Source organism: Enoplosus armatus, chromosome 18 (assembly GCF_043641665.1).
Source record: "Enoplosus armatus isolate fEnoArm2 chromosome 18, fEnoArm2.hap1, whole genome shotgun sequence".
Lineage (NCBI taxonomy): Eukaryota > Metazoa > Chordata > Actinopteri > Centrarchiformes > Enoplosidae > Enoplosus > Enoplosus armatus.
In genome coordinates this window covers 20,826,361-20,848,511 of record NC_092197.1, presented here as the reverse complement: position 1 = coordinate 20,848,511, position 22,151 = coordinate 20,826,361, and the positions used below count along the sequence as shown (strand labels likewise).

Genomic DNA, 22,151 nt, shown 5'->3' with positions numbered 1-22,151 from the left:
AAATCGCCCCAATCTGGCAACATTTATCCGGTTGTAGTTCTCATGCTTAACTATTTAGCAGCGACACGTGTTCTCCATTAGGATGGCAGGAAAAGAGGTCGGCCCCAACTCGGCGAGGCCTGCAGCGGAGAGGAAGTGGCTCTGTGTGTGTGTGTGTGTGTGTGTGTGTGTGTGTGTGTGTGTTTACATAAATCTTTACTGTCAGATGAAAACCATGTATCTCCCTGTTTAGTGGTAGATTCTCCGTCTTCAGAAAAGAACTCATCAAAACAAAGACTTTACATCATAGAGACAGAGGGTTTTTCGTCTGGCAACAGCTCTGTGTGTCAGACTGTGTCTCAGTGTGTGTGTGTGTGAGTGTGTGCTGCATGCAGGACGCATCACTAATCTTTATAAGTGGCCATAAATCCAGCTTGCGGTGCTGCGGTGCCGGGGTGGCATGCTGCTGCTGCTGCTGGTGGGTGGGTTGGCGGGGGGGGGGGTGTGCGGTGAGCGATCAGGGTTCACTGGTTTCTGGAGTCGTCCTCGCTCGCTCACATGACGCCACGCCTCGCCGCATGAATATTTATGAGAGGAAACTGCTGCAGTTGAGGCGATTCATCTCATCGGGGCGAGAGCTGCGGCGCTGCGCAGGAAGCGGGCGGTGTCTCACACACACACACACGCTGTCCTGGACGTTACTGGAGTCCGGCCAAACATGGCCGACTCTGTTTGTCATCTCCCAACCTCGGCAGCGTGATTGTCTTGTTTGTTCACAGCAGAGCAGGGACTCCAGGAGAATAACAAAACAAAAGCAACCGCAGCCCTGCAGCACACCTTCACCTGTGTGGCCACAGTGTGTCACCTCTGGATACAGGTTCAGACCACAGTACTTGCGCTGATGCTTCCCGCTGCACGGCCGAACGTATGACGCCTGAACGATGCAGCCATTAAAGCCACCAGAGCGTGAGTGAGGTCCAGCACCCGGTGCTGGCTGGTCAGGCCTGGCTGAGGTCGGTCACGCTCATGTTCCTCCACATCAAACTGGCAAAACCATTTCTTTATGGAGCTGGCAGTGGACGGGAAACTGTTGTCACACAGTTGGAAGCACACGACTGCCGCCTGACACATCACTGTATGTTGTAGAATCAGAAGATTTGGCAACAGAGGAGGTGAGAGAGGCAAGGCAGCGCTTCCACCACCTCAGGCAGCTGAGGAGATCCAGAGTCCCTCTGAGGGTCCTTCAATCCTTCTACTCTGGAGCTGACAGCAAACAACCCCTGCCTGGTTTGGCAACAGCACCAGCCCAGCAACAGACTGCTCCAGCCGCTGAGGTCTGGAATGCGCCTCCACAGTCCCACGCAGCCTGAACACAAAGACTGAGACAAAGTTTTTCTCCTCAGGCCATCAGGCTCGTGAGCACTGATCTCACCAGGGCTCATTAAGTTGCCATTTTTCATTTTCACACTGCGCATCCTGCATGTGACAAATAAAAGTTGTCACATGCAGTCTTGATGATGAACCTTGAATCATCATCAAGACTTCCCCTTCAGTGGAACTGAAAAAAGGCCTTGTCCTCACCACGAGGAACAGACCCCGTCCATGACAGGGGCTGGGGGAGATGACGAAACGGCCATGAAATTAAAAACCTGCTGGACTCTGCCTCACCTGCCCCGCCCCCCGGCACGAGTCCTTCATAGACATCATCAAGGGATGAAAAGGGACACTCGCACTGTTGTGCGTCCTATTTAGGAGTTTATGCATTCCTTTTTAGTTCTGTTTGGGTTTTGAACGTACGTTTACATGGACGTGTGCGAAACGGAGTGTAAACACACAGAGGTTTGGCGGTGCAATCTGCACGTCATCATCATGGGGGGAGCTCAAGCCCGTTTGACTGCAGGTGTGGCTACAGTAAAGCTACAGTAGGCAATATTATTGAGTTATCATTTTATTATTATTTAGGTTGAAATAACTCATTTTGACCGTTGCATGTCACTAACAATATCTAATTGAAGGGCTTCTTTAAAAAAATGTGTGTGAGCACCCACCCCCCTTTTGTATCTACTCTTTGGACCAGGTCTGAATCAAACAACCAATCGGGTTAGCTAGAAACGTAACTGGCCAATCACATCGAGTGTGAATCAGAACAGTTAGTGAGGGATCAAAACACAGAACCCCTGCTAGCTAACCCCTGATTGGTTTTTTGATTCAGACCTGGTCCAATGTTTTTAGAAGACTTCAAAGGGGGGCGGGTGCTCACAGACACACATTTTTTTATGTGACATGCAATGATCAAAATTAATTAATTCCACCAAACATTATAATCAAATAATATTGCCAACAGCAGCTTTAATGAATTTAATTATTAATGATTATTATTAGTTAAATTTAACATTGATGAGGTCAAATATCAAAATAGTTTTCTGTTGGTCAACTAATCTATTAATGGAGTTTCAGCAATGCTCTTTACCAGCATGTGCTGTCGCAAAACAAGCACTGGCGACAACAGTGAACCCCCCAGCTCTGACAAACCACATCGAAACTGGAAACCCTACTATACCACAATTACGCAACTTCTACATCCCATCCCTCCCAGCTTTATAGCCCCAATACAACCGCTAGCTTATATCCTGCCACAATAACTCAGGCTCGCCTTCATGTGGCTTAGCTGGTAAACATGAAAGGAGTTTGCGACGTGTCCAATCGTATCGTCTTGAGTCCAGCTTGCCTTGAGACCTGTCTGTCCCTGACGATGATACACCTCATGCTGCATTTCACTTAGTGAGGAGGGCATCCTGGGAAAATATGTTGATGACATGTGGATGATGCTAGTGTTTTTATTTCTAATAAAATTATTAAAGAGTATTAAGAAGTTTTTCTTTATGTAATCATACATTGATCTTTTTTTATTTATTTTTTTATTTTACTGTTGAACGGCCCATAGCCCAGGCGGGCACCCTTCTGGCATTTGCCCACCTTGCCAGATGGCCGGTCCGTCACTGGCGTGTATCATGCGGTTCAGTATACAAACAGCTTTCATCCCGAGGCCAGAAAACCTTTTCCATTTGTTCTCAACTTTTTAATCAGCTCCCAATTTCTCTGCAAAAAAAAACCCAAACACCCCACAACAAAAAAGCAGCAAAGCACAAAATAATAATAATAGACTAGAAAGAATAAGTAAAAACCAATTAATGTGAAAGCCTGCAGTTGTATTAATGACGAGGATTTAAAGGTGAGGGAGATGTGGTGCTCCGAAGTCAGGTAATGCCGGTTCCCAACATGAATAATGTATGAATAGCAGAGCAGAGCAGCCGATGTTAAATATAGACAGCTGAGAGAACAAGACGTAAATGAAACACTAATGTTCAGAGCCGAGGCAAATTATCTTTCCGCAAATTACTCACAGGCCTGGGTTTTTTTTTTTATTTGTAATTGTTGTTTTGTTTTTTTTTCATCCTGCCATCTGAATAATGCAGAGACACGAACACATCCAGAAGGCTAAGTTAAATTTTTTTCAGGATTAAAAGCCAAAAAATAAAAAATAAAACACTGCTCGGTTTTGCGACTTACAAACACAAACGTATCACTGCCGAACCTCACATGTATCCCGGCTTCTCTCTTCATGTCACGTTTGTGGAGTCCTTGTCATTCTGGGCTTGGACGCTTTGAGCACGCGGGATCCGATTCAGGATCAGTCATGAGTTATGTTATGAATTCAGATTTTGAATGCAGGGGCATTTAAAGGAGCTCGGGAACATTTTGAAGTGTGTATGCATTATATTTTGGGCTCACCTTGTCGGGCTTCTTAATCCACCTTATAGCGGTAGTAATCTTGTATGTGCCTGGTGTTGGACCTACAGCTTTTTAGCCTCTTTTAGCTCTTTTTTTTGGGGGGGGGGTTTGTGTGTCTGCGACTTTACTGTTTTGCTTTAGTCTCATCGCATGTAGTTTTCCTCATTGGAAGGCAGCTGTTTGGTGAGAAGAAGGTAAACCCACTGCACTCGACGTACTCAGCACCAAATGGCGGATAGGCAAAGTTAATGGTTAGCTGGTGAACACAGGGGAGCGTTTAGCTGCCAAAGAGACCAACAACAGAGCGAAAAAAAGAGAGGGAATGTTGGACACCCATTCGTCTGGTTGCTGGAGACACGACTCCAAGTAAATGCTAATGTTGCTCCTTATCTGCTGGATGCGTAAGCCGGCAACTGTTCGCTAACGCGTTAGCCATAGCAACGTCACACATATAGCATGCGTATTAACGGTTATTGCAGCCCTAACTTCTGTACGGGAGGTTACAGTAAAACTGCTACGATGTTCTGCAGGATACGCACCTCCTCAAAATGACCACTACCGTGTTGTAGTCAGCGGGTATTTTGGAAATGTATGACTCTTTTCGGTCATTTTTCCGAGCAAAAGCTGGTTCCGGCTTCTCAAGCTGTACAGTTTTCTACGCCATCTTGGGCCGTGGGAAACTGTGATGAATACAATTAATAAAAAAATGTATAGACTAAAAAAAAAAAAAAAAGTGTTGAAAAATTAATCAGCAATTATGGATCATGAAAAGTTAGTTCTATTTTTTTCTACATATTTGTATCCCCAGACCTGTTTCTTGTGCTGTTGCAAACCCTCACCAAGAACATAAAACACCATTACTGCCTCTACTACAGTAATGACTGCACAGCAATGGTTTGGGCGGTCAAATTCATTTCTACGCCCAAAAGCCACAGATTTTTCTCAAAGGGCTTTACTATCTGTACAACATCAAAACACTCTCTATCCTTACAATCTAAATTCAGATACAGGGGGGGAAAAAATAGGGAGAAACCTCAGAGAGAACTGCAGAAGGATCTCTTCTAGGATGGACGGACGCAAGTTCCATTTAAATATAAAACCAACTGGGGAACTGAATGCCTGCCTGTCTACATTCTGTTATTTCTCTATTTAATCTGGTGTCATTGGAATTTAGTCTCATGATGGTCTTAACAGTGTATGACAGTGAATATTGTACAGTGCATCCGGAAAGTATTCACGGCGCTTCACTTTTTCCACATTTTGTTATGTTACACCCTTATTCCAAAATGGATTAAATTAATTTTTTTCTTCAAAATTCTACACACAACACCCCATAATGACAATGTGAAAAAAAATTTTTTGAAATTTTTGCAAATTTATTAAAAATAAAAAACTAAGAAATCACATGTACATAAGTATTCACAGCCTTTGCCATGAAGCTCAAAATTGAGCTCAGGTGCATCCTGTTTCCACTGATCATCCTTGAGATGTTTCTGCAGCTTAATTGGAGTCCACCTGTGGTAAATTCAGTTGATTGGACATGATTTGGAAAGGCACACACCTGTCTATATAAGGTCCCACAGTTGACAGTGCATGTCAGAGCACAAACCAAGCATGAAGTCAAAGGAATTGTCTGTAGACCTCCGAGACAGGATTGTCTCGAGGCACAAATCTGGGGAAGGTTACAGAAAAATTTCTGCTGCTTTGAAGGTCCCAATGAGCACAGTGGCCTCCATCATCCGTAAGTGGAAGAAGTTCGGAACCACCAGGACTCTTCCTAGAGCTGGCCGGCCATCTAAACTGAGTAATCGGGGGAGAAGGGCCTTGGTCAGGGAGGTGACCAAGAACCCGATGGTCACTCTGTCAGAGCTCCAGAGTTCCTCTGTGGAGAGAGGAGAACCTTCCAGAAGGACAACCATCTCTGCAGCAATCCACCAATCAGGCCTGTATGGTAGAGTGGCCAGACGGAAGCCACTCCTTAGTAAAAGGCACATAGCAGCCCGCCTGGAGTTTGCCAAAAGGCACCTGAAGGACTCTCAGACCATGAGAAACAAAATTCTCTGGTCTGATGAGACAAAGATTGAACTCTTTGGTGTGAATGCCAGGCGTCACGTTTGGAGGAAACCAGGCACCGCTCATCACCAGGCCAATACCATCCCTACAGTGAAGCATGGTGGTGGCAGCATCATGCTGTGGGGATGTTTTTCAGCGGCAGGAACTGGGAGACTAGTCAGGATAGAGGGAAAGATGAATGCAGCAAAGTACAGAGACATCCTGGATGAAAACCTGCTCCAGAGCGCTCTTGACCTCAGACTGGGGCGACGGTTTATCTTTCAGCAGGACAACGACCCTAATAACACAGCCAAGATATCAAAGGAGTGGCTTCAGGACAACTCTGTGAATGTCCTTGAGTGGCCCAGCCAGAGCCCAGACTTGAATCCGATTGAACATCTCTGGAGAGATCTGAAAATGGCTGTGCACCCACGCTTCCCATCCAACCTGATGGAGCTTGAGAGGTGCTGCAAAGAGGAATGGGTGAAACTGCCCAAAGATAGGTGTGCCAAGCTTGCGGCATCATATTCAAAAAGACTTGAGGCTGTAATTGCTGCCAAAGGTGCATCAACAAAGTATTGAGCAAAGGCTGTGAATACTTATGTACATGTGATTTCTCAGGTTTTTTATTTTTAATAAATTTGCAAAAATCTCAACTTTTTTCACGTTGTCATTATGGGGTGTTGTGTGTAGAATTTTGAGGAAAAAAATGAATTTAATCCATTTTGGTATAAGGCTGCAACATAACAAAATGTGGAAAAAGTGAAGCGCTGTGAATACTTTCCGGATGCACTGTATATAAATAAGAACTCTCTTTATAGTCAAAATTGAGCTAGTTTAAGGAGAATAGGAGGATTTTGTATTGGTATTTTTAAATGCTATGTCTTTTTTCATTCCCACTCAGCTGCATTTTGCTTCAGGTCTACCACTGACTGATAAATGAAGCTCTGCTGTACTAACACACAGGGAACCTCCATGTGTGTCAGTTTGAAATATATTCTGAGATTTGTAAATTACTTTTGGCCCACCGCAGGAGTGAAAAACCAAATTAAACTGAGCTGAGCAGCGGCTAACACATCGCTTTCACTCGTCCACTTTATTAATCCACCGCTCCGGGCTTGCGTTTACACACAAAGAGCCTTTTTCATTTGGCCGAGCGATCAACCTCCCAGACCTCAGTGACACACGCATCATCTGTTACAGGAACACGCTCAGAGTCCAGAGCTGCAGCTCAACACATAGTATGAAGAGTCCAACCTGGCTAAGTCTAAGGCAAGACCAACAAGTCCAAAATAAAAATCAATCAAGACAGATGAACAAGTCCCAAGTCAAGATCAACAAGTCCCAAGTCAAGAACAAAAATCCAAGTCAAGACATGGAAGTCCCAAGTCAAGACCAACAACCTAAGTCAAAACAGTTAAGTCCCAAGTCAAGACCAATAAGTTCCAAGTCAAGGCCCAAGTCAAGACCAACAATTCAAGTCAAGACAGGAAAGTCCCAAGTCAAGACCAACAAGTTCCAAGTCAAGTCCCAAGACAAGATCAACAACCCAAGTCAAGACAGGGAAGAGAACTGTATTAATTTGCACCACTAAAGTACAATATGAACTAAGTCAAGCCCTGGATTACTATATAATGTTGCCCTGTCTTGTGGGAGCCCTGTGTCAGAATTTGGTTATAAGATCTTAATTATTTTACTCACGGTGCACATTATTCCACAGCAAAGTAGTATTTAGTCAAATTAGCCCAATCTAACACAAATGAAGTATGAAGCCAGCATAGCTGGTTGGACTGGATTTAGTGGGGACTTGATGATTGAGAAACATGCAGGAGTCAAATCATGACTTGATAACTAAATAAATATGCAGGCATTCTCCTTCATACACAATTAATAGATAGGTGTATGGGCGGATGAATGGAGGTGTAAATTAACATCTCCTTGGTGTTAAAAGCCTGCTGTGTCCCTAATGGATCGCCTCTGACTTTATTATTCAGCTCTGCTTATAAATGAAAAGGTTTTTACTGCTTTGAGCTTTTAGCTTTAATGTGATTCTTGATTAAATTTAGCTCCTCTTGCTGCCATTGTTTGTTGTTTTCCTGCAGTGTTCGGAGTTTTTTTTTTTTTTTTTGTTGCTGTCGGCTGAAAACCAAAGACTCTTAATCAAACAGAGGTTGAATAACGCATGCTTTTTTTTCCTCTCTTTTTTTTTGTTCAACTAATGCATCTCTTTCTCTTCACTTTCTAAAAGCAGAGCAGAGACACATAAACCAAGACATGCATGTGAATCATCCCGTCGACAGTGTTGCGTTGCCATGGCGGCTTTAAATCGCCTGGATCAACAGAAACTCCAGGAAGTAAAGGTCCAAATCAGAAAGTGAAGCAGGCGGGACGAGCTGAGAATCACGCATCGATCTGGAATATCCCAAAACAGCGAACCTGTATTGAGGGGATGCGGTGATTCATTCTTTCGTTATTTTGTGTTTGTCCTTTTATGTCTTCATCTTGAGAAAACACAATGTGTTACTGTTTCTAGTCACACAAAATGACACCATTTGAACGAATACGTACCTTGGTGAATATTTGTTTTATTTAAGTTATTTTATGTAGCATATGCAGATTGGATCAGGATTGTCCACATCTTCAAATAATAATAATAATAATGGTATTTCTTTTTTCATATTGGAGATGATTCTCCACTGTTTCAGCTACACTTTCTTCACTCATTTCATTCCTAAGAACATCACCTGAGAGACAGTCATCCTTCACGTCCTGAACTAGAAAATAACTGATCACACTGATTGATTCTGTTGGTGGACTGATAGAAGGAAGGTGGTTCTGTGCGGCTGAACTCGATCAGTCTCCAGTCTCAAAATCAATACCCTGATATCAGCAGAAAGATTAGGAATTATTTCCATCAGCAGTCAGCTGTGTGTGATCATCAGACTCTTCACCAGCTGATCAATAGCTTATCATCACTAATAGAGGGACAGGGTCTCTGCTGTTCTGGACCTATTGATCAGCAGGGAGCTTTCATCTATTTCTCTTAAAGCAGAGATGGAACAATAACACGAAAGCATGAAGAAGTCCGCAGGACGAGCACGAGGCCGCTGAAATGGGCACAAAGCCGGCGGTTTAAATCCAATGGGGACAGAGGGAGGCGAGGTGCTACCAACGAGGGGTCTGTCAGCAAGGCATCGAACCCCAGGAAGCTGCATGTGTGAGACTGCAGGGGACGACAAAATGCGAGGCACATATGAAATGGACTAGATGAGACGAGACGAGCTGGTCGGGACGAGGGAGTTGAAAACAAAATCACATAACAGGATAAGGATGAAATGACGCCCCGAGACAATACGAGATGGGACAGAGGTTAAATGGACAAGACGAGGTGAGACAAAACAAGATAAGATGGGATGAGGCAAAATGAGACAGACAGACAAGACATAACACGAACAACGGACAAGATGTTGAAAGAGATTTACAAGATAAGAAGAGATAAGGTTCGACGAAGATGGGATGGGATGAGATCGACAAAATGACCAAGTAAGATGTAACGATGATCCAACGAGATGAGATGAGACAAAAAGAGACGCAGCGAAATGGCAAAATGAAGCACAATAAGACAACACGAAACGAGGCGCGGCTAAATGAGACGAGACACGACAGGAGGAGACGGGATGAAATTACAAAATGAGGTACGAAATGAAATGAGATCAATTGAATTAATACGAGATAAGGTGACGAGATAGATCGAATGAATTGGGTAAAACGAGACTAAACGAGACAAGACGAGTTCGGACAGATGGAGAGGAGATCAGAGACATTAGAAGACGAGACATGAGAAGACAAAATTAACAGAGGCACGGCAAGCCAGACGAAATGCGAGGAGGCGCGGTGAAATTGAGATTAGATGACGGCCTAAGTTCCACTCAACTAATTCATGTATAAAAATTGTAAGCACGGTGGTGAATGTCATGAATGCAGCACAGACTTTTATGTCATTTTACGACCAGCGGCACATAGAGACAAATCCCCCTCCGCATAAAGATAAAGCTTCTAAGACAAATCTGCTCACTCTTAACCGCACCGATTCCTGCAGCATTGTTCAAATGATCTCAACCCCTACATATACAGTACACACACACACACACACACACATATCCACCCAGGGAGACAGACGGAGACAGAGGGTAATTGAGAAGACGTGTGACGAGGATAGGATAGAAGCACTCAGGGACATAAAGAACAGATAAACAGCATTGTAGGATTGTGAACGTCACTTAGTGGTGCACCGGGGGGGGGCGGTATACTTGTTGGACAAATCCTATAAATATAATAAAATGCAGCTGAAACTGCGTGAAATATAATGTCCTCAGTGCTACGCTAAGCTAGCTGGTTGCTGAATCAGAATCGGAAATACTTTATTGATCCCCGGGGGGGGGGAATTGTACGTATATATGTATGTTGTACATATATATGTTGTAAATTGTGTATATGGTTGGTAATGCCATTATTACCAGACCAGACACGGAAGATCCTCCAATAAGCAACAGGTTCTGGCTTTGGAACCACTTCGGTTTTTCCCTGTGAATTATGAGGGCGACGGACGAGAGAGCGGCGGTTGGAAAAAACATGACGGCAGCCATTCTACTCTGTAGTGGAAAACGCAGACATGCTTAATGTTCCGTTCCACTACTCCTTCACGAGCCCGACCGTAACTCCTGCGTAGTACAGAAAAAAAAAAGACTAAAGCCCAAATAGACCAATACCAATTGTCCGAAGCTCCCGCTCTGAGCGCTTGTACCCTCATACTGCCATGTTGGCACTGCTTCACGTGGCTGTGCCAGGAACCTCTGTCCCCAGCGAGAGGTTGTTTTCCACTGCAGGTGACATCGCCACATCAAGCAGATCTGCAGAAAACGTGGGCATTCTCATCCTTCGGAAAAGAAACTTGAAAATTCAGTAAAAAAATAAATAAATAATAGCTTCTTTTGTTTTAGTTTTATATGCTGCTAAGAAGACACCCCAGGAGATGGGTGAGGTATAGCTCCATCGTTGTTCAAAGTCAAAGGGATCATTCTTTATGGTGTATGAATTAAAAATGATTCAAATCAAGGACATTGGGCCTATTTAGCAAATGTTAGCATGCTAACACGCGAAATGTCATCAGCATGTTATATCAGAAATACTTTATTGATCCCCGGGGGTAATTTTTACAGTACTGGTGCTCCCATTCAAGATTAGAAAGCAGCATAAATTTAAAAATAGAAGTATGTACAAAATATAAAAATAAGAAATAGAATATACCATTGTCATTGTGAGCATCTTGGCATGCTAACACGTGAAACTAAGGTAGTGAGCATGGTGAACATTGTACCTGCTAAACATTAGCATGTTGCCATTGCCACTGTGAGCATGTTGGCATGCTAACACACTAGATTATGGTAGTGAGCATGGTGAACATTATACCTGCTAAACATTAGCATGTTGCCATTGCCACTGTGAGCATGTTGGCATGCTAACACGTGCGCACGCTAACACGCGAAACTAAGGTAGTGAGCATCTCTGAGGTCACAGGGGACGCTTTCTTTCTTGAAGTCCTTTCTTCTCAAGTGGCACGACCGGCATTTGATCCCCATTCATTTCAACAATGGACTCATCGAGACGCGCTCGCTTCCATTTGGCCAGGAATGATCCTCATTTGCTTCATGCATGATTTTAAATCTTTCAACACTCTTTATCTGCTTTTCTCTTGTGATGATGATGATGAAGCACCACGCAGTTTATGCTTCCCACGATAGCTTCGTACATCCCTCAGTGGGTCAGCACTGCCAAGAAGGCTTGCTCTCGTCACCATTTTGAATGCTGGCGTGAGCAGGCCTTTGGCCACAGGTGTCCAGGCGATCGGGTGCCACGGTGAACCCAACCAACAGCCCGGGCCGAGGACTCTGCCCACCCCATCAACTTGAGGGCTCGAGTGGAGGAGCCCGTGGCGAACTAGCCTGCAGGCTGTCGGGTTGAAACGGGCGGAACACCCGAACACGCCCAAATATTCTGCCCGCTGCTCCAGGTGCAGTTCCATCAACCAGTTTGCACGGAAGGTTTCATGAATGAGGCAGGAGGAGGAGTGTGTGTGTGTGTGTGTGTGTGTGTGTGTGTGTGTGTGTGTGTGTGCCGTAGCATCCACGCAGATAAAAGCTCGGCCTGAGTAAAATATTCAGCCGAGGATTTTACAGCTGAGCTGCTGAAGAAATACAAACCACACACATACACACTGTGTGAGAGCTGCTCAGCTGATCCAGCAGCTACTCTGTGTGTGTGTGTGTGTGTGTGTGTGTGTGTGTGTGTGTGTGTGTGTGCGTGCTCTCCTACCACCAATTAGCTTAATTAAAGTGTTTGGACATAATTTATTGACAGCAGGAGACTCACAGAGAGAGAGAGGGAGTCAGCCCAGCAGCTCTCAGATCTGTTTTTTTGTTTTGTTTGTTTGTTTTTTTTTCAGTCAGCAAAATCATAAAGCAAAACGACAAACATTAAGTGATTCTTAAAAGATGCTTTGGGACATTTAAAGTGGGCTGAAAACCAGCTATTCTTTTAAAAATCCGCTCAGATCAGCTGGTTCCTCAGTGGAAGAGATATCTGACATCTATCCATGATATGTTATATCTTAAAGGACTTAAATACCTACAAAATGAGACGAATACAAGCGTACACGACGGAGGGAATCAAGTTGACAGGCAGCAAAATTTGAGGACATTTGATGCCTTTCATTTCCCAGTACCGTGTGTTCGAACACAAAGAGAGACCACAAACAGACCAGATGTTTATGAGAGGAATAAAGGGCAGAATTTCTCACACAGGCAAAAAAAAAAAAAAAAAACAGCAGCTGCATCGCAGTCAAACCCAGTAAGGAAAAACCTTTTAGATCCCAGCACAACCACAATAAAAAAACAACAAAAAAACACTAAAATCAGTTTAGTTAAGTTTCCTTTTTATTGTGGTTGGTATTTTTATACGATTCATCTGCTCTTAGCGGTTTCTTTCCCTTTTTTTTTTTGGTGTGTGTGTTTGTTTTATGTGCTTTGGCTGGAAGGTTTTGCCTTTGGGATCAATAAAGTGCTCTGTCCGAAATCAGCAGCCTAAACCCCATCAGTCCCATTAAAACCCGCCGTTTTAAGAGAAGCCCAAGGCGTCACCACCTTTTGCCGGCAGCCTTACACACAATATGATAATATATATGTGTGTGTGTGTATGATACAGTAAAAAACCTGATAAACCTGGTAATGTCTGGCAAAAGCTGGTGAAAGCCAATCAGACCCACCAAACCTCATCATGCATGGGAGCAACTTAAAACTCTTTCAGTCTGGCAGAAACTGGGGGCAACTGGGGGAAATGTAGGCAAACGCACGGCACGGCCTCGCACACACACACACACACACACACACACATACACACACACACACACACACACACCTGCTCGCAGCCAGACCTGCTCAAACCAGCTGATCATGATCGGACTGCTGATGCCCAGCGAAAACCCAACATGACTAGCAGGAATCTGGTGAAACCTCAGTAACACCCCATGAAACACACAAATCAAACCCTGGAAAAGCTGCTAAAGCCCAGTCAGACCGGCAGCCTGAGCCTGATCAGTCCCAGTGAATTTCTTGTTTCTGGGGGGGGGGGGGGGGGGGTGAAAACCTGCTCAAAGCCAGCAGCCTTAACGCACGATCCGGACCCTGAGACCTGCTGAAGCCCCGGTGGAATCCCTTTAAACCCAGTCAAACCCCTGCAGCCAGCTTACGACCTGATCACACACACACACACACAGAGTAAAGCCTAGTTAAAACCCAGTTCAACTCGGTTATAGCCGAGGTTTTTAAAACAGCAGCCGACAAAGAGACGCAACAAATGGGCCAATTCTCCTTTGGTCTGCGGCAACCAGAGAAGCCACACACACACACACACGCGCACACACACACACACACACACACACACACAAACTGCGGGATGGAGGCTCACCGTGCGCTGTGGTGCGAGCAGCCAGCAGCCAGCAGAGCAGCAGCAGGTACAGTCCCCCTGTCGTCGTCGTCGTCGTCCTCCTCCTCCTCCTCCTCAGCAGCACCAGCGCCTCCCAAACATCACCAATACATCCAACCAAAACCGGCTCCATGCTGCCCCGCTCGCGTCCCGATGGAGCCCCCGGTGGACCACGGCAACAAATCCTGCTGTTGGTTGATTACTTATTTATTTATTTCTAATCCTCCACAAAATCCAACAAAAAAACAAAAACAAAAAAACAAAAACAAAAAAAAAAACCCACTATATGGTGAGTCAGGAGGAGGATGATGGTGATGATGATGGTGATGAGGAGGAGGAGGAGGAGAGAGGGGTAAAATAACCTCTCCTCTCCCCAAACATAACCCTCCACGAGATAGGGCTTTTGGATCTCTCTTCTCCCCCCCACCCCAAAAAAAAAAAAGAAAAAAAGAAAAAAAGAAAAAAGAAAAGAAAAATCCAAAACAGTCGCACGCGCGCAGGTAGTTCCCTTCTTCGCGGGATGAGACGGAAGTTCCAGTAACTATGAAGGCAGAGTCTCCATCACTCCCGCCCGGTGCGGCTGATCCCCATTCACTCGGACGCAAGGAGGGTTAGAAATCCACGCTGCCTTCCCGGAGGTCTGCTCCGTCTGCCGGGGAGGACGGATGGAGAGGGTCGGAAGAGGAGAGGGTGTGGGGGGGGGGGGTGGAGGAGGAGTGTGGAGGGAGAGAGTCGAACCCACTCTCTCTCTCTCTCTCTCTCTTTTTCTCTGTAGGTCTATACAGCTGGAGAGAGAGAGAGGGGGGGGGGGGGGGGGGGCTAGGCAGAGTATGGAGCCATTGATCTAAAGAGGCTGGAGGTAAAGCCCGGAGCTGGAGCTGGAGCGGCGCGGAGAAGCTGGAGCCCCGGCAGAGGAGGCGAGAGCGGCCGGGGAGAGATTAGCTGAACTCTCCTGCCCTCTCTGGCCACACCGGGAACTTTTAAACACTTCAGTCACAGCTGGCAGGCGGCGCTCATCCGTTCGTCAGCGTGGTCTCCGTTCATTTAGTTTGGCGTTATTTACTGTGTACTTCCATTTGTATGGAAGCCCATTACCGCCAAGAAAAGAAAAAGAAAAAGATGAAATGTGACGTGATGACAAACATTAAAATAATATTATGAGATACTAAATTTATGTATGTTTTAATTTAAACTTATTGTCATGATTTTGACTTGGGAAATGCAGTCAAAATTATTGAATTGAAAATTATTATTTTTTTATCATCATTTCATAACTTTTTCATAAAATCTCATAACTTCAGTCGCCGGCTAGATTTATTTGTATCAACTCGCCATCCCGAACTTTTCATTCATTTTCTTTTCTTTTCCTGACAGAAGAAGACAAGTTGTTGCCCTTCAAACTGATGAGTGATTTGACAAACAAGCTGCTAGTCTGCGAGCTACTGGCTGGCTAGCGGTCATTCATTCTTTTCAATGATTTGTTCCGATTCTGGTTCTGATATTCGGATTCACTGAACTTTCTTTCCAGAATTAATGCTACTACTTTAAAATCAAACCTTTGCTTTTGTTTGAGTTACATATTTTAAATATATAAAAAGAATAAATGAATCGTCAAATTGGTCGATCTTGTCAGAAGGGAATTGGAATCCTTTGTCCGGTTTCTGGAAAATATCATAGAAATCAGTCTGAGTAAATGGGAAAGAACTAAAAATTGGATAGAAACTATGAACAAAATGTAGTTGGCAAGTTATTTCCATAGGATCGTGCATGTAAACGGGTGATGGGTCGCCTATGTCAGGCTGAACCCTCAGCTACTGAAGTAAAACACCAAGGACAAACCATCCTTGAAAACAAGGCCTGGTAAGGCGATGAGTTGTTAACCCCCAGATTCTGTTTTGCCATGGGCCATGAGCCCCCCTCTAGGTGAATATCAACACTGACCTCTTCTACGCTATAATTTCTGTGTAAGAGAATGTAGGCCTAATTACAAAGATATGGATGTCCTAATTATGCCTATCAATTAACTTGGTAAGACTATATAAAACAAATTACCAGCAAATTATCAATTGGGAAAGAGAATATAATTATACAGTCATTTGGTTGTAATTTCCAAGAAATTTCTAAAGAAATGACTTGCTAATTATCATCAACTTAGTGGCTATCACGGCTATCGATGAACTTCTTATTACTTTCTTGGACATTTCTTGAAGAAATTACCAGCTATTTATTACCTGCTTATTGGGAAATAGCGGAATGTAATTATTAAATTATGTTGGGGTTGTTTTCGATGAACAAGTGTTGGGGTCATCTGGGTGTAATTTCAAGGAAATTTGCAAATACGTCACTTTCGTCAATTATCGCTTACTTACCGTGAAATCTGCAGACCTGTAAAATGAAGTGTTACCAGAAAGTGGTTTATCCTCCGTATATGCTGCAGGAAGGAGCCACTTTGTATAACGCAGGCAAGCGTATTCGAAGGGTTAGACAGGGGGGGGGGCAGAGGAAGTCACAGCAAGGCAGTAAAAGGGTGGAACACTAATTCAGAAGCACAATAGACGATCTGGCAGAGAATGAATGGAAGTGAGATATATATATACGATGCGGCTAATGAGGGAGGTGGGAACAGGTGTGCAATTGGAACTATAGCTCAGGAACAAACGTGGAACTAGAAGCAGACTGACGTGGGATAATTCAGGTTTATTAAAAGCAACTGTGAACAAAGCAGACAGAAGTAAGGTTTCGATCAGAAGAACCTGCCTCCGCAGCCTGTGAGCTAGCCGCTAACGTGGCTGTAGCCTCTCGAGCAGAAAACAGATTTACGGCAGTGAAACCAAGAAACCTTCGGGTTGCACAGTGTATCCGCCCACAGGTGAAGAACTACAAAAAGCAAAAAAAAAAAAATGTGAATCAGTAAAGCAAAAGGACAAGAGTCTACAGCCATGCTAAATGCTCACAATGACAATGCTAACATGCTTACGTTTGACACGTTCGTAATGCTTACCATGGCCACCATCTTGGTTTATCTTGTTGTTTTGAACTGTTTTTAAGATGATCGCAAGCTCTTAATAATATATCAGAATCAGAATCAGAATCAGAAACTGTTTATTGCCAAGTAACATACATTACAAGGAATTTGCTGTGGTCTGAAGGTGCTATTGTTTTGATAACAAATAAGTAGAATATAAAAGCTAAAATAACAATAAGAATAAAAATAAAAATAAGATAAGATAAATAACAAACAGTGCAGTGACCAGAATAAAGTAAAGTAAAGTGTCCAGATAAAGTGTCCAGTAGGGGGTGGGTGCGTTAATGTAACGCAGTGGGGGCAGGGGTGATGTACGTTAATATAACGTATAGCTTGTGTTTGTGTTCTGGGGGGGGGTCAGTGAGAGTTTGTCAGGTTGACTGCAGAGGGGAAGAAACTGTTTTTGTGGCGGGAGGTTTTGGTCCTGATGGACCGCAGCCTCCTGCCAGAGGGGAGGGGGTCGAACAGATGGTGTCCGGGGTGGGAGGGGTCGGCAGCGATCTTCCCTGCTCTCCTCAGGGTCCTGGAGGAGTACAGGTCCTGAAGAGATGGAAGGTTGCAGCCGATCACCCTCTCTGCAGAGCGGATGATACGCTGCAGTCTGCGTCTGTCCTTGGTGGAGGCAGCAGCGTACCAGACGGTGATGGAGGAGGTGAGGATGGACTCAATGATGGCGGTGTAGAAGTGAACCAGCATTGTTTGTGGCAGGTTAAACTTCCTCAGCTGCCTCAGGAAGTACATCCTCTGTTGGGCTTTCTTGATGAGGGAGCTGATGTTCAGCTCCCACCGGAGGTCCTGGCTGATGATGGAGCCCAGGAAACGGAAGGACTCCACAGTGTCCACTGGAGAGTCACACAGGGTGATGGGGGCGGGTGGGGCTGCGCTCTTCCTAAAGTCAACAACCATCTCCACTGTCTTTGAAGCGTTAAGCTCCAGGTTGTTGCTGTTGCACCAGGTCACCAGGTGGTCAATCTCCCACCTGTAGGCAGACTCATCCTCTCCAGAGATGAGTCCGATGAGGGTGGTGTCGTCCGCGAACTTCAGGAGTTTGACGGACTGGTGACTGGAGGTGCAGCTGTTGGTGTACAGGGAGAAGAGTAGTGGAGAAAGAACGCAGCCTTGAGGGGAGCCGGTGCTGATCGTCCGCGAGTCTGAGACGTGTTTCCCCAGCTTCACGTGCTGCTTCCTGTCAGACAGGAAATCTGTGATCCACCTGCAGGTGGGGTCAGGCACGTTGAGCTGGGAGAGCTTGTCCTGAAGAAGAGCCGGGACGATGGTGTTGAAGGCAGAGCTGAAGTCCACAAACAGGATCCTGGCATAGGATCCTGCGGAGTCCAGGTGCTGGAGGATGAAGTGTAGAGCCAGGTTGACGGCGTCGTCTACAGACCTGTTGGCTCTGTAGGCGAACTGCAGGGGGTCCAGCAGAGAGTCTGTGATGGATTTGAGGTGGGACAGGACCAGGCGTTCAAATGATTTCATGACCACAGAGGTCAGGGCGACGGGTCTGTAGTCATTTAATCCTGTGGGCCCTGGCTTTTTGGGGACGGGGATGATGGTGGAGGCCTTGAAGCAGGCTGGCACGTGGCATGTCTCCAGTGAGGTGTTGAAGATGTCCGTGAACACCGGAGACAGCTGATCGGCGCAGCGCTTCAGGCAGGATGGGGAGATGGAGTCTGGTCCAGCAGCTTTACGCGGGTTTTGTCTCTTGAAGAGCCTGTTCACATCTCTTTCAAGGACAGACAGACATATGGATCATGGATTGCCACTCCATACAGTGTCCCTGCACCACCACATGTGAGGGAATGTTGGCCATGTCTGGTTTTCGCCACAGGGGAGGTGGAGGAGGTTCCATCCGTCGCATACTGGGAGGGTGAATCTGAGAATCTCAGCAACATATGGAGCTTTGAGCAGAGCGTCTCGCAGGTGTGCAGACGAGCCCCCGTTCTAAATCGGAGCTTTCGGTGCATCGACAGACATGGTACCACACAAAGACACACCAAACCGACAGGTCATCAGTGTGTGTTTCTGCTCTCAGTGTGATCATCAGCTGATAAGTAACCTACCTCTCTCTCTCACACTCACACGTACTATTACCTAATTACTGATTATCAGTCTGTGAACTTGTCTGCGTATGAGAGACCCTGTCGAAGAAAGCCTTTATTCCACTTTGAAAACCCACCAATAGGAGCCAATTAGATCACAATACCGCTGATAGCATGTGTTTATTAGTGGTCTAATTGGTGGTCTGCATCTTCAGTGAGAGGGAGAGGGTGAAATGTTCAGGGAGGGATTTCCCCTCATCCAGGTGAGACGAATCTGGATCTCGAGACTAAGGCCGAAGACGTTTCGCTGTCCGTGTGGAAGGCTTCTTCAGTTCAAAACTACCGTGGCCAAAAAAACACCTGCATTTATCCCAAGCACCCGCCTCCGGGTCTGCAAAGTGAAGCCAAAGGGGAAGTGCCTTTTTCTTTCTAATGGCCAGCAGGGGGCGACTCCACTGGTCGCATAAAGAAGGCAGACTGTATAGAAGTCTATGGGAAAATGACCCGACTTCTCACTTGATTTATTTCCTCAAGAAACATTTTCCTGGTCCCATTTGGAGTAAAATAGATGACAGGGCGCGGCTACCTTGTGATTGACAAGTCGCTGCCACGGCGATCAATCAGGATAGCTGTGTTCGGCTGTACTAAAATACACCCATTTTTTTCTCCCGGTAAGTACATTTACAGGCTAATTTCGCCAGCGGCGACTTGGCACGGCGTAGCCAGGAGCCAGGTGCGGTCAGGTTGCCGGTATGGGTGGGCGTGCCTAGTGTCCAAATATGGTCACTTCTGGTTCCAAAAAAAACCCCCCAAAAAACAAAAGGGCGACGGCCCAAAATGTCTTAAGGCTTCAAAACAGTAGTCCACAAACCAATGGGTGACATCACAGCAGCTACCGAGCAGGTCCATCCACTATTAACTGTGGATGTGTACTCGTACTGCTCTCCTGTATCCTTCCATGTTTCTAATTCAGTTCATCCTTTCTCAGCTTCACCTTCTCTCTGTGAGTGTGTGTGTGTGTGTGTTTCCATCACACAGATCAGTAACTCTGATCTGCCAACACAGCAGTGGAAGACAATGAAACCCCAGAACGTACGTGTGTGTGTGTTAATCTTGCGAACGGATATTAATGTCAGACGGGAAATTAAAAGCCGGGTTTGTGAAGACCGTGCTTGTCCGTCTGCGTGCGACCAGAGCGTTTAGTGCAGGGGTCTGTGGTGGCAGCCTGGCAGATATGAACACACACGTTGCCTTAGATATGTAGTCAGTGATTGCAGCTCGGTGCTGTTGGACTGGACAAGAAAAGACACTAGAGCTGCCCGCAGGTCCGCAGACACCTGCCAGTTAAAAAAAAAAAAACAGAACAGTTGGTACAATTCTCATTTCTGTTTGGCCCCCTCCCGGGTCTCACTCCACTTTCAGTTTGAAATCCTTCTTGCAATAAGGACGGTTTTGAAAGTTTCATGGTCCTCTTGGGCAGGTGGAGTGTGCTCGAAGAGGACTTCTGCCCAGAAAGAGGTCAGAGGGGGCGATGGGGTTCCAGGAGGGAACCAAGCGGATATGAGGGGCGGATGATCGGAATCCGACACAAGACCAGAAATTCTGAACTGACACCACAGTTATGGATCTCGGTAATGCGTCACCCACTTGGAAACGATGTGGGTCGGTTGTTTTGCTGTGTTGCTGGGAGTTTTGGTCTCGGCGTGGCAGCTTCCACCAAATAGGAGAACCTACGACTCCCAGTGACTCCAAAGTTGTCTTACGTAGCTGGCTTGCCAACGCCGCTGGTAAGCTGGTCTTCAGAGTTGGATTGTGTGTGAACCTTGCCGCTTCACTGCGAGGACGGGATATTTGAAGGGAGGGGCTAACATTAAGCTAGCCGTTGACAGCAGTAATTACCTCAAAAGCCATGGTGATTTCTTTTTATTTATACAGCCCAATATCTGTTCATATCATGAAATAACCACAGATATTGATGCATTTTATGAAGCACCTATAATAAAAAAGGGATTAGAAGAAAAAAAAAAAAAACATGTTTATTGTAAATTAACTTCAGTCAGACTGGCAGTAATAACACCACTTAAACTCCAAATTGAGTTTAACAGGAAAAACAATGCACTCTATGAAACTAAAAGACACCAAACAAGTTAAATGCGCGTTCTTCTAATTAAAAATTGCTAGTTGTCGGGTTTTGCTAGCGTTCGACTAACGAGGTCGGAATAAATGACACCCATGTGGTCACAGATTTTTAACAGCAACGTGAGGACGTATTTGACCCCCAGCAAACAGCAAATAAACACAAACACTGCACATGACTCAAAATAACCACATCTATCATTTAGTCCTGGAAATGAAATAAAAATGATAAACAAAAAAAGAGAAAAGAGAAAAAAAGAAAAAAGGAGTTCAGATTGCCCCATGCACACTGAAATCCATGTTTGGTTATTTAGCTGTGAAGATGTCAAGTTTGTGTTTTGGTCTCATAAAACACTTACCTTTATCCACTCTTGAGAGATTGAAAAGGTTGAATCCGAGTTTTTAATTAAATGCGAGGCGTTGATAATGGGGCTGCAGGAGCAACAACAACCTGAAACACAACAAATTAATTCAAGTATTTTTGTTCTGCGGAGTATCTCTTCACCTTCAGGGCAAATCTTTCCCACACCGAGCACCTTGAGGAGCTTCTTAACTACCTCCACGAGAACCACAAGTTTTAACTCTGAATCTTCTGGAACAGCTCACCAGCGTAGAGAAGCAGCCAGTCACCACTAAATCCCAAATCAAGTCATTTTTCTTGTACTAAAGCGTTCTGTCACGAATGGGCCAGGCAAAAAGTGAACCCAAACGCACGAGTCAAACAAAGTACAACCAAAAGTCTTTATTGATAACAAAATAAGCTTGACCAGGCAAGAAATCTCTACAAAGTAATAAATCAAGATCACTCCTAAAAAACGCTAATACAAAAATACGAGAAAACTAAGGAGCTTAAACTAACAAAGTAAACAGAAAATCACTCCTACAAGTGGAGGAACAAAACAGGGACAAGAACACTGAATCAATCAAATCAAACTCACACAGGAACGAATAGGGTAACAAGACGCGGACTTACAGCTGGTAAACATGACATGAAGGACAAGACAAACGGAGACGCAGACTATTTAAACAAGAGGTGAGTGAAACACAGGTGGAAACAATCAGGGCGGGGCTGACAATCACAAAGG

The 22,151-nt window shown here is 45.1% G+C and overlaps 1 protein-coding gene across 1 annotated transcript in view; it reads right to left on the bottom strand.

The window, feature by feature from the left end:
- Positions 1-13,996, bottom strand: part of dcc (DCC netrin 1 receptor) — a 225,532-nt gene extending 211,536 nt beyond the window's left edge. Inside the window, exon 1 of the mRNA XM_070924473.1 lies at positions 13,846-13,996. Coding sequence (XP_070780574.1) covers positions 13,846-13,996 — 151 coding nt within the window. The remainder of the gene's footprint in view (positions 1-13,845) is intronic.
- Positions 13,997-22,151: the final 8,155 nt, after the last annotated feature.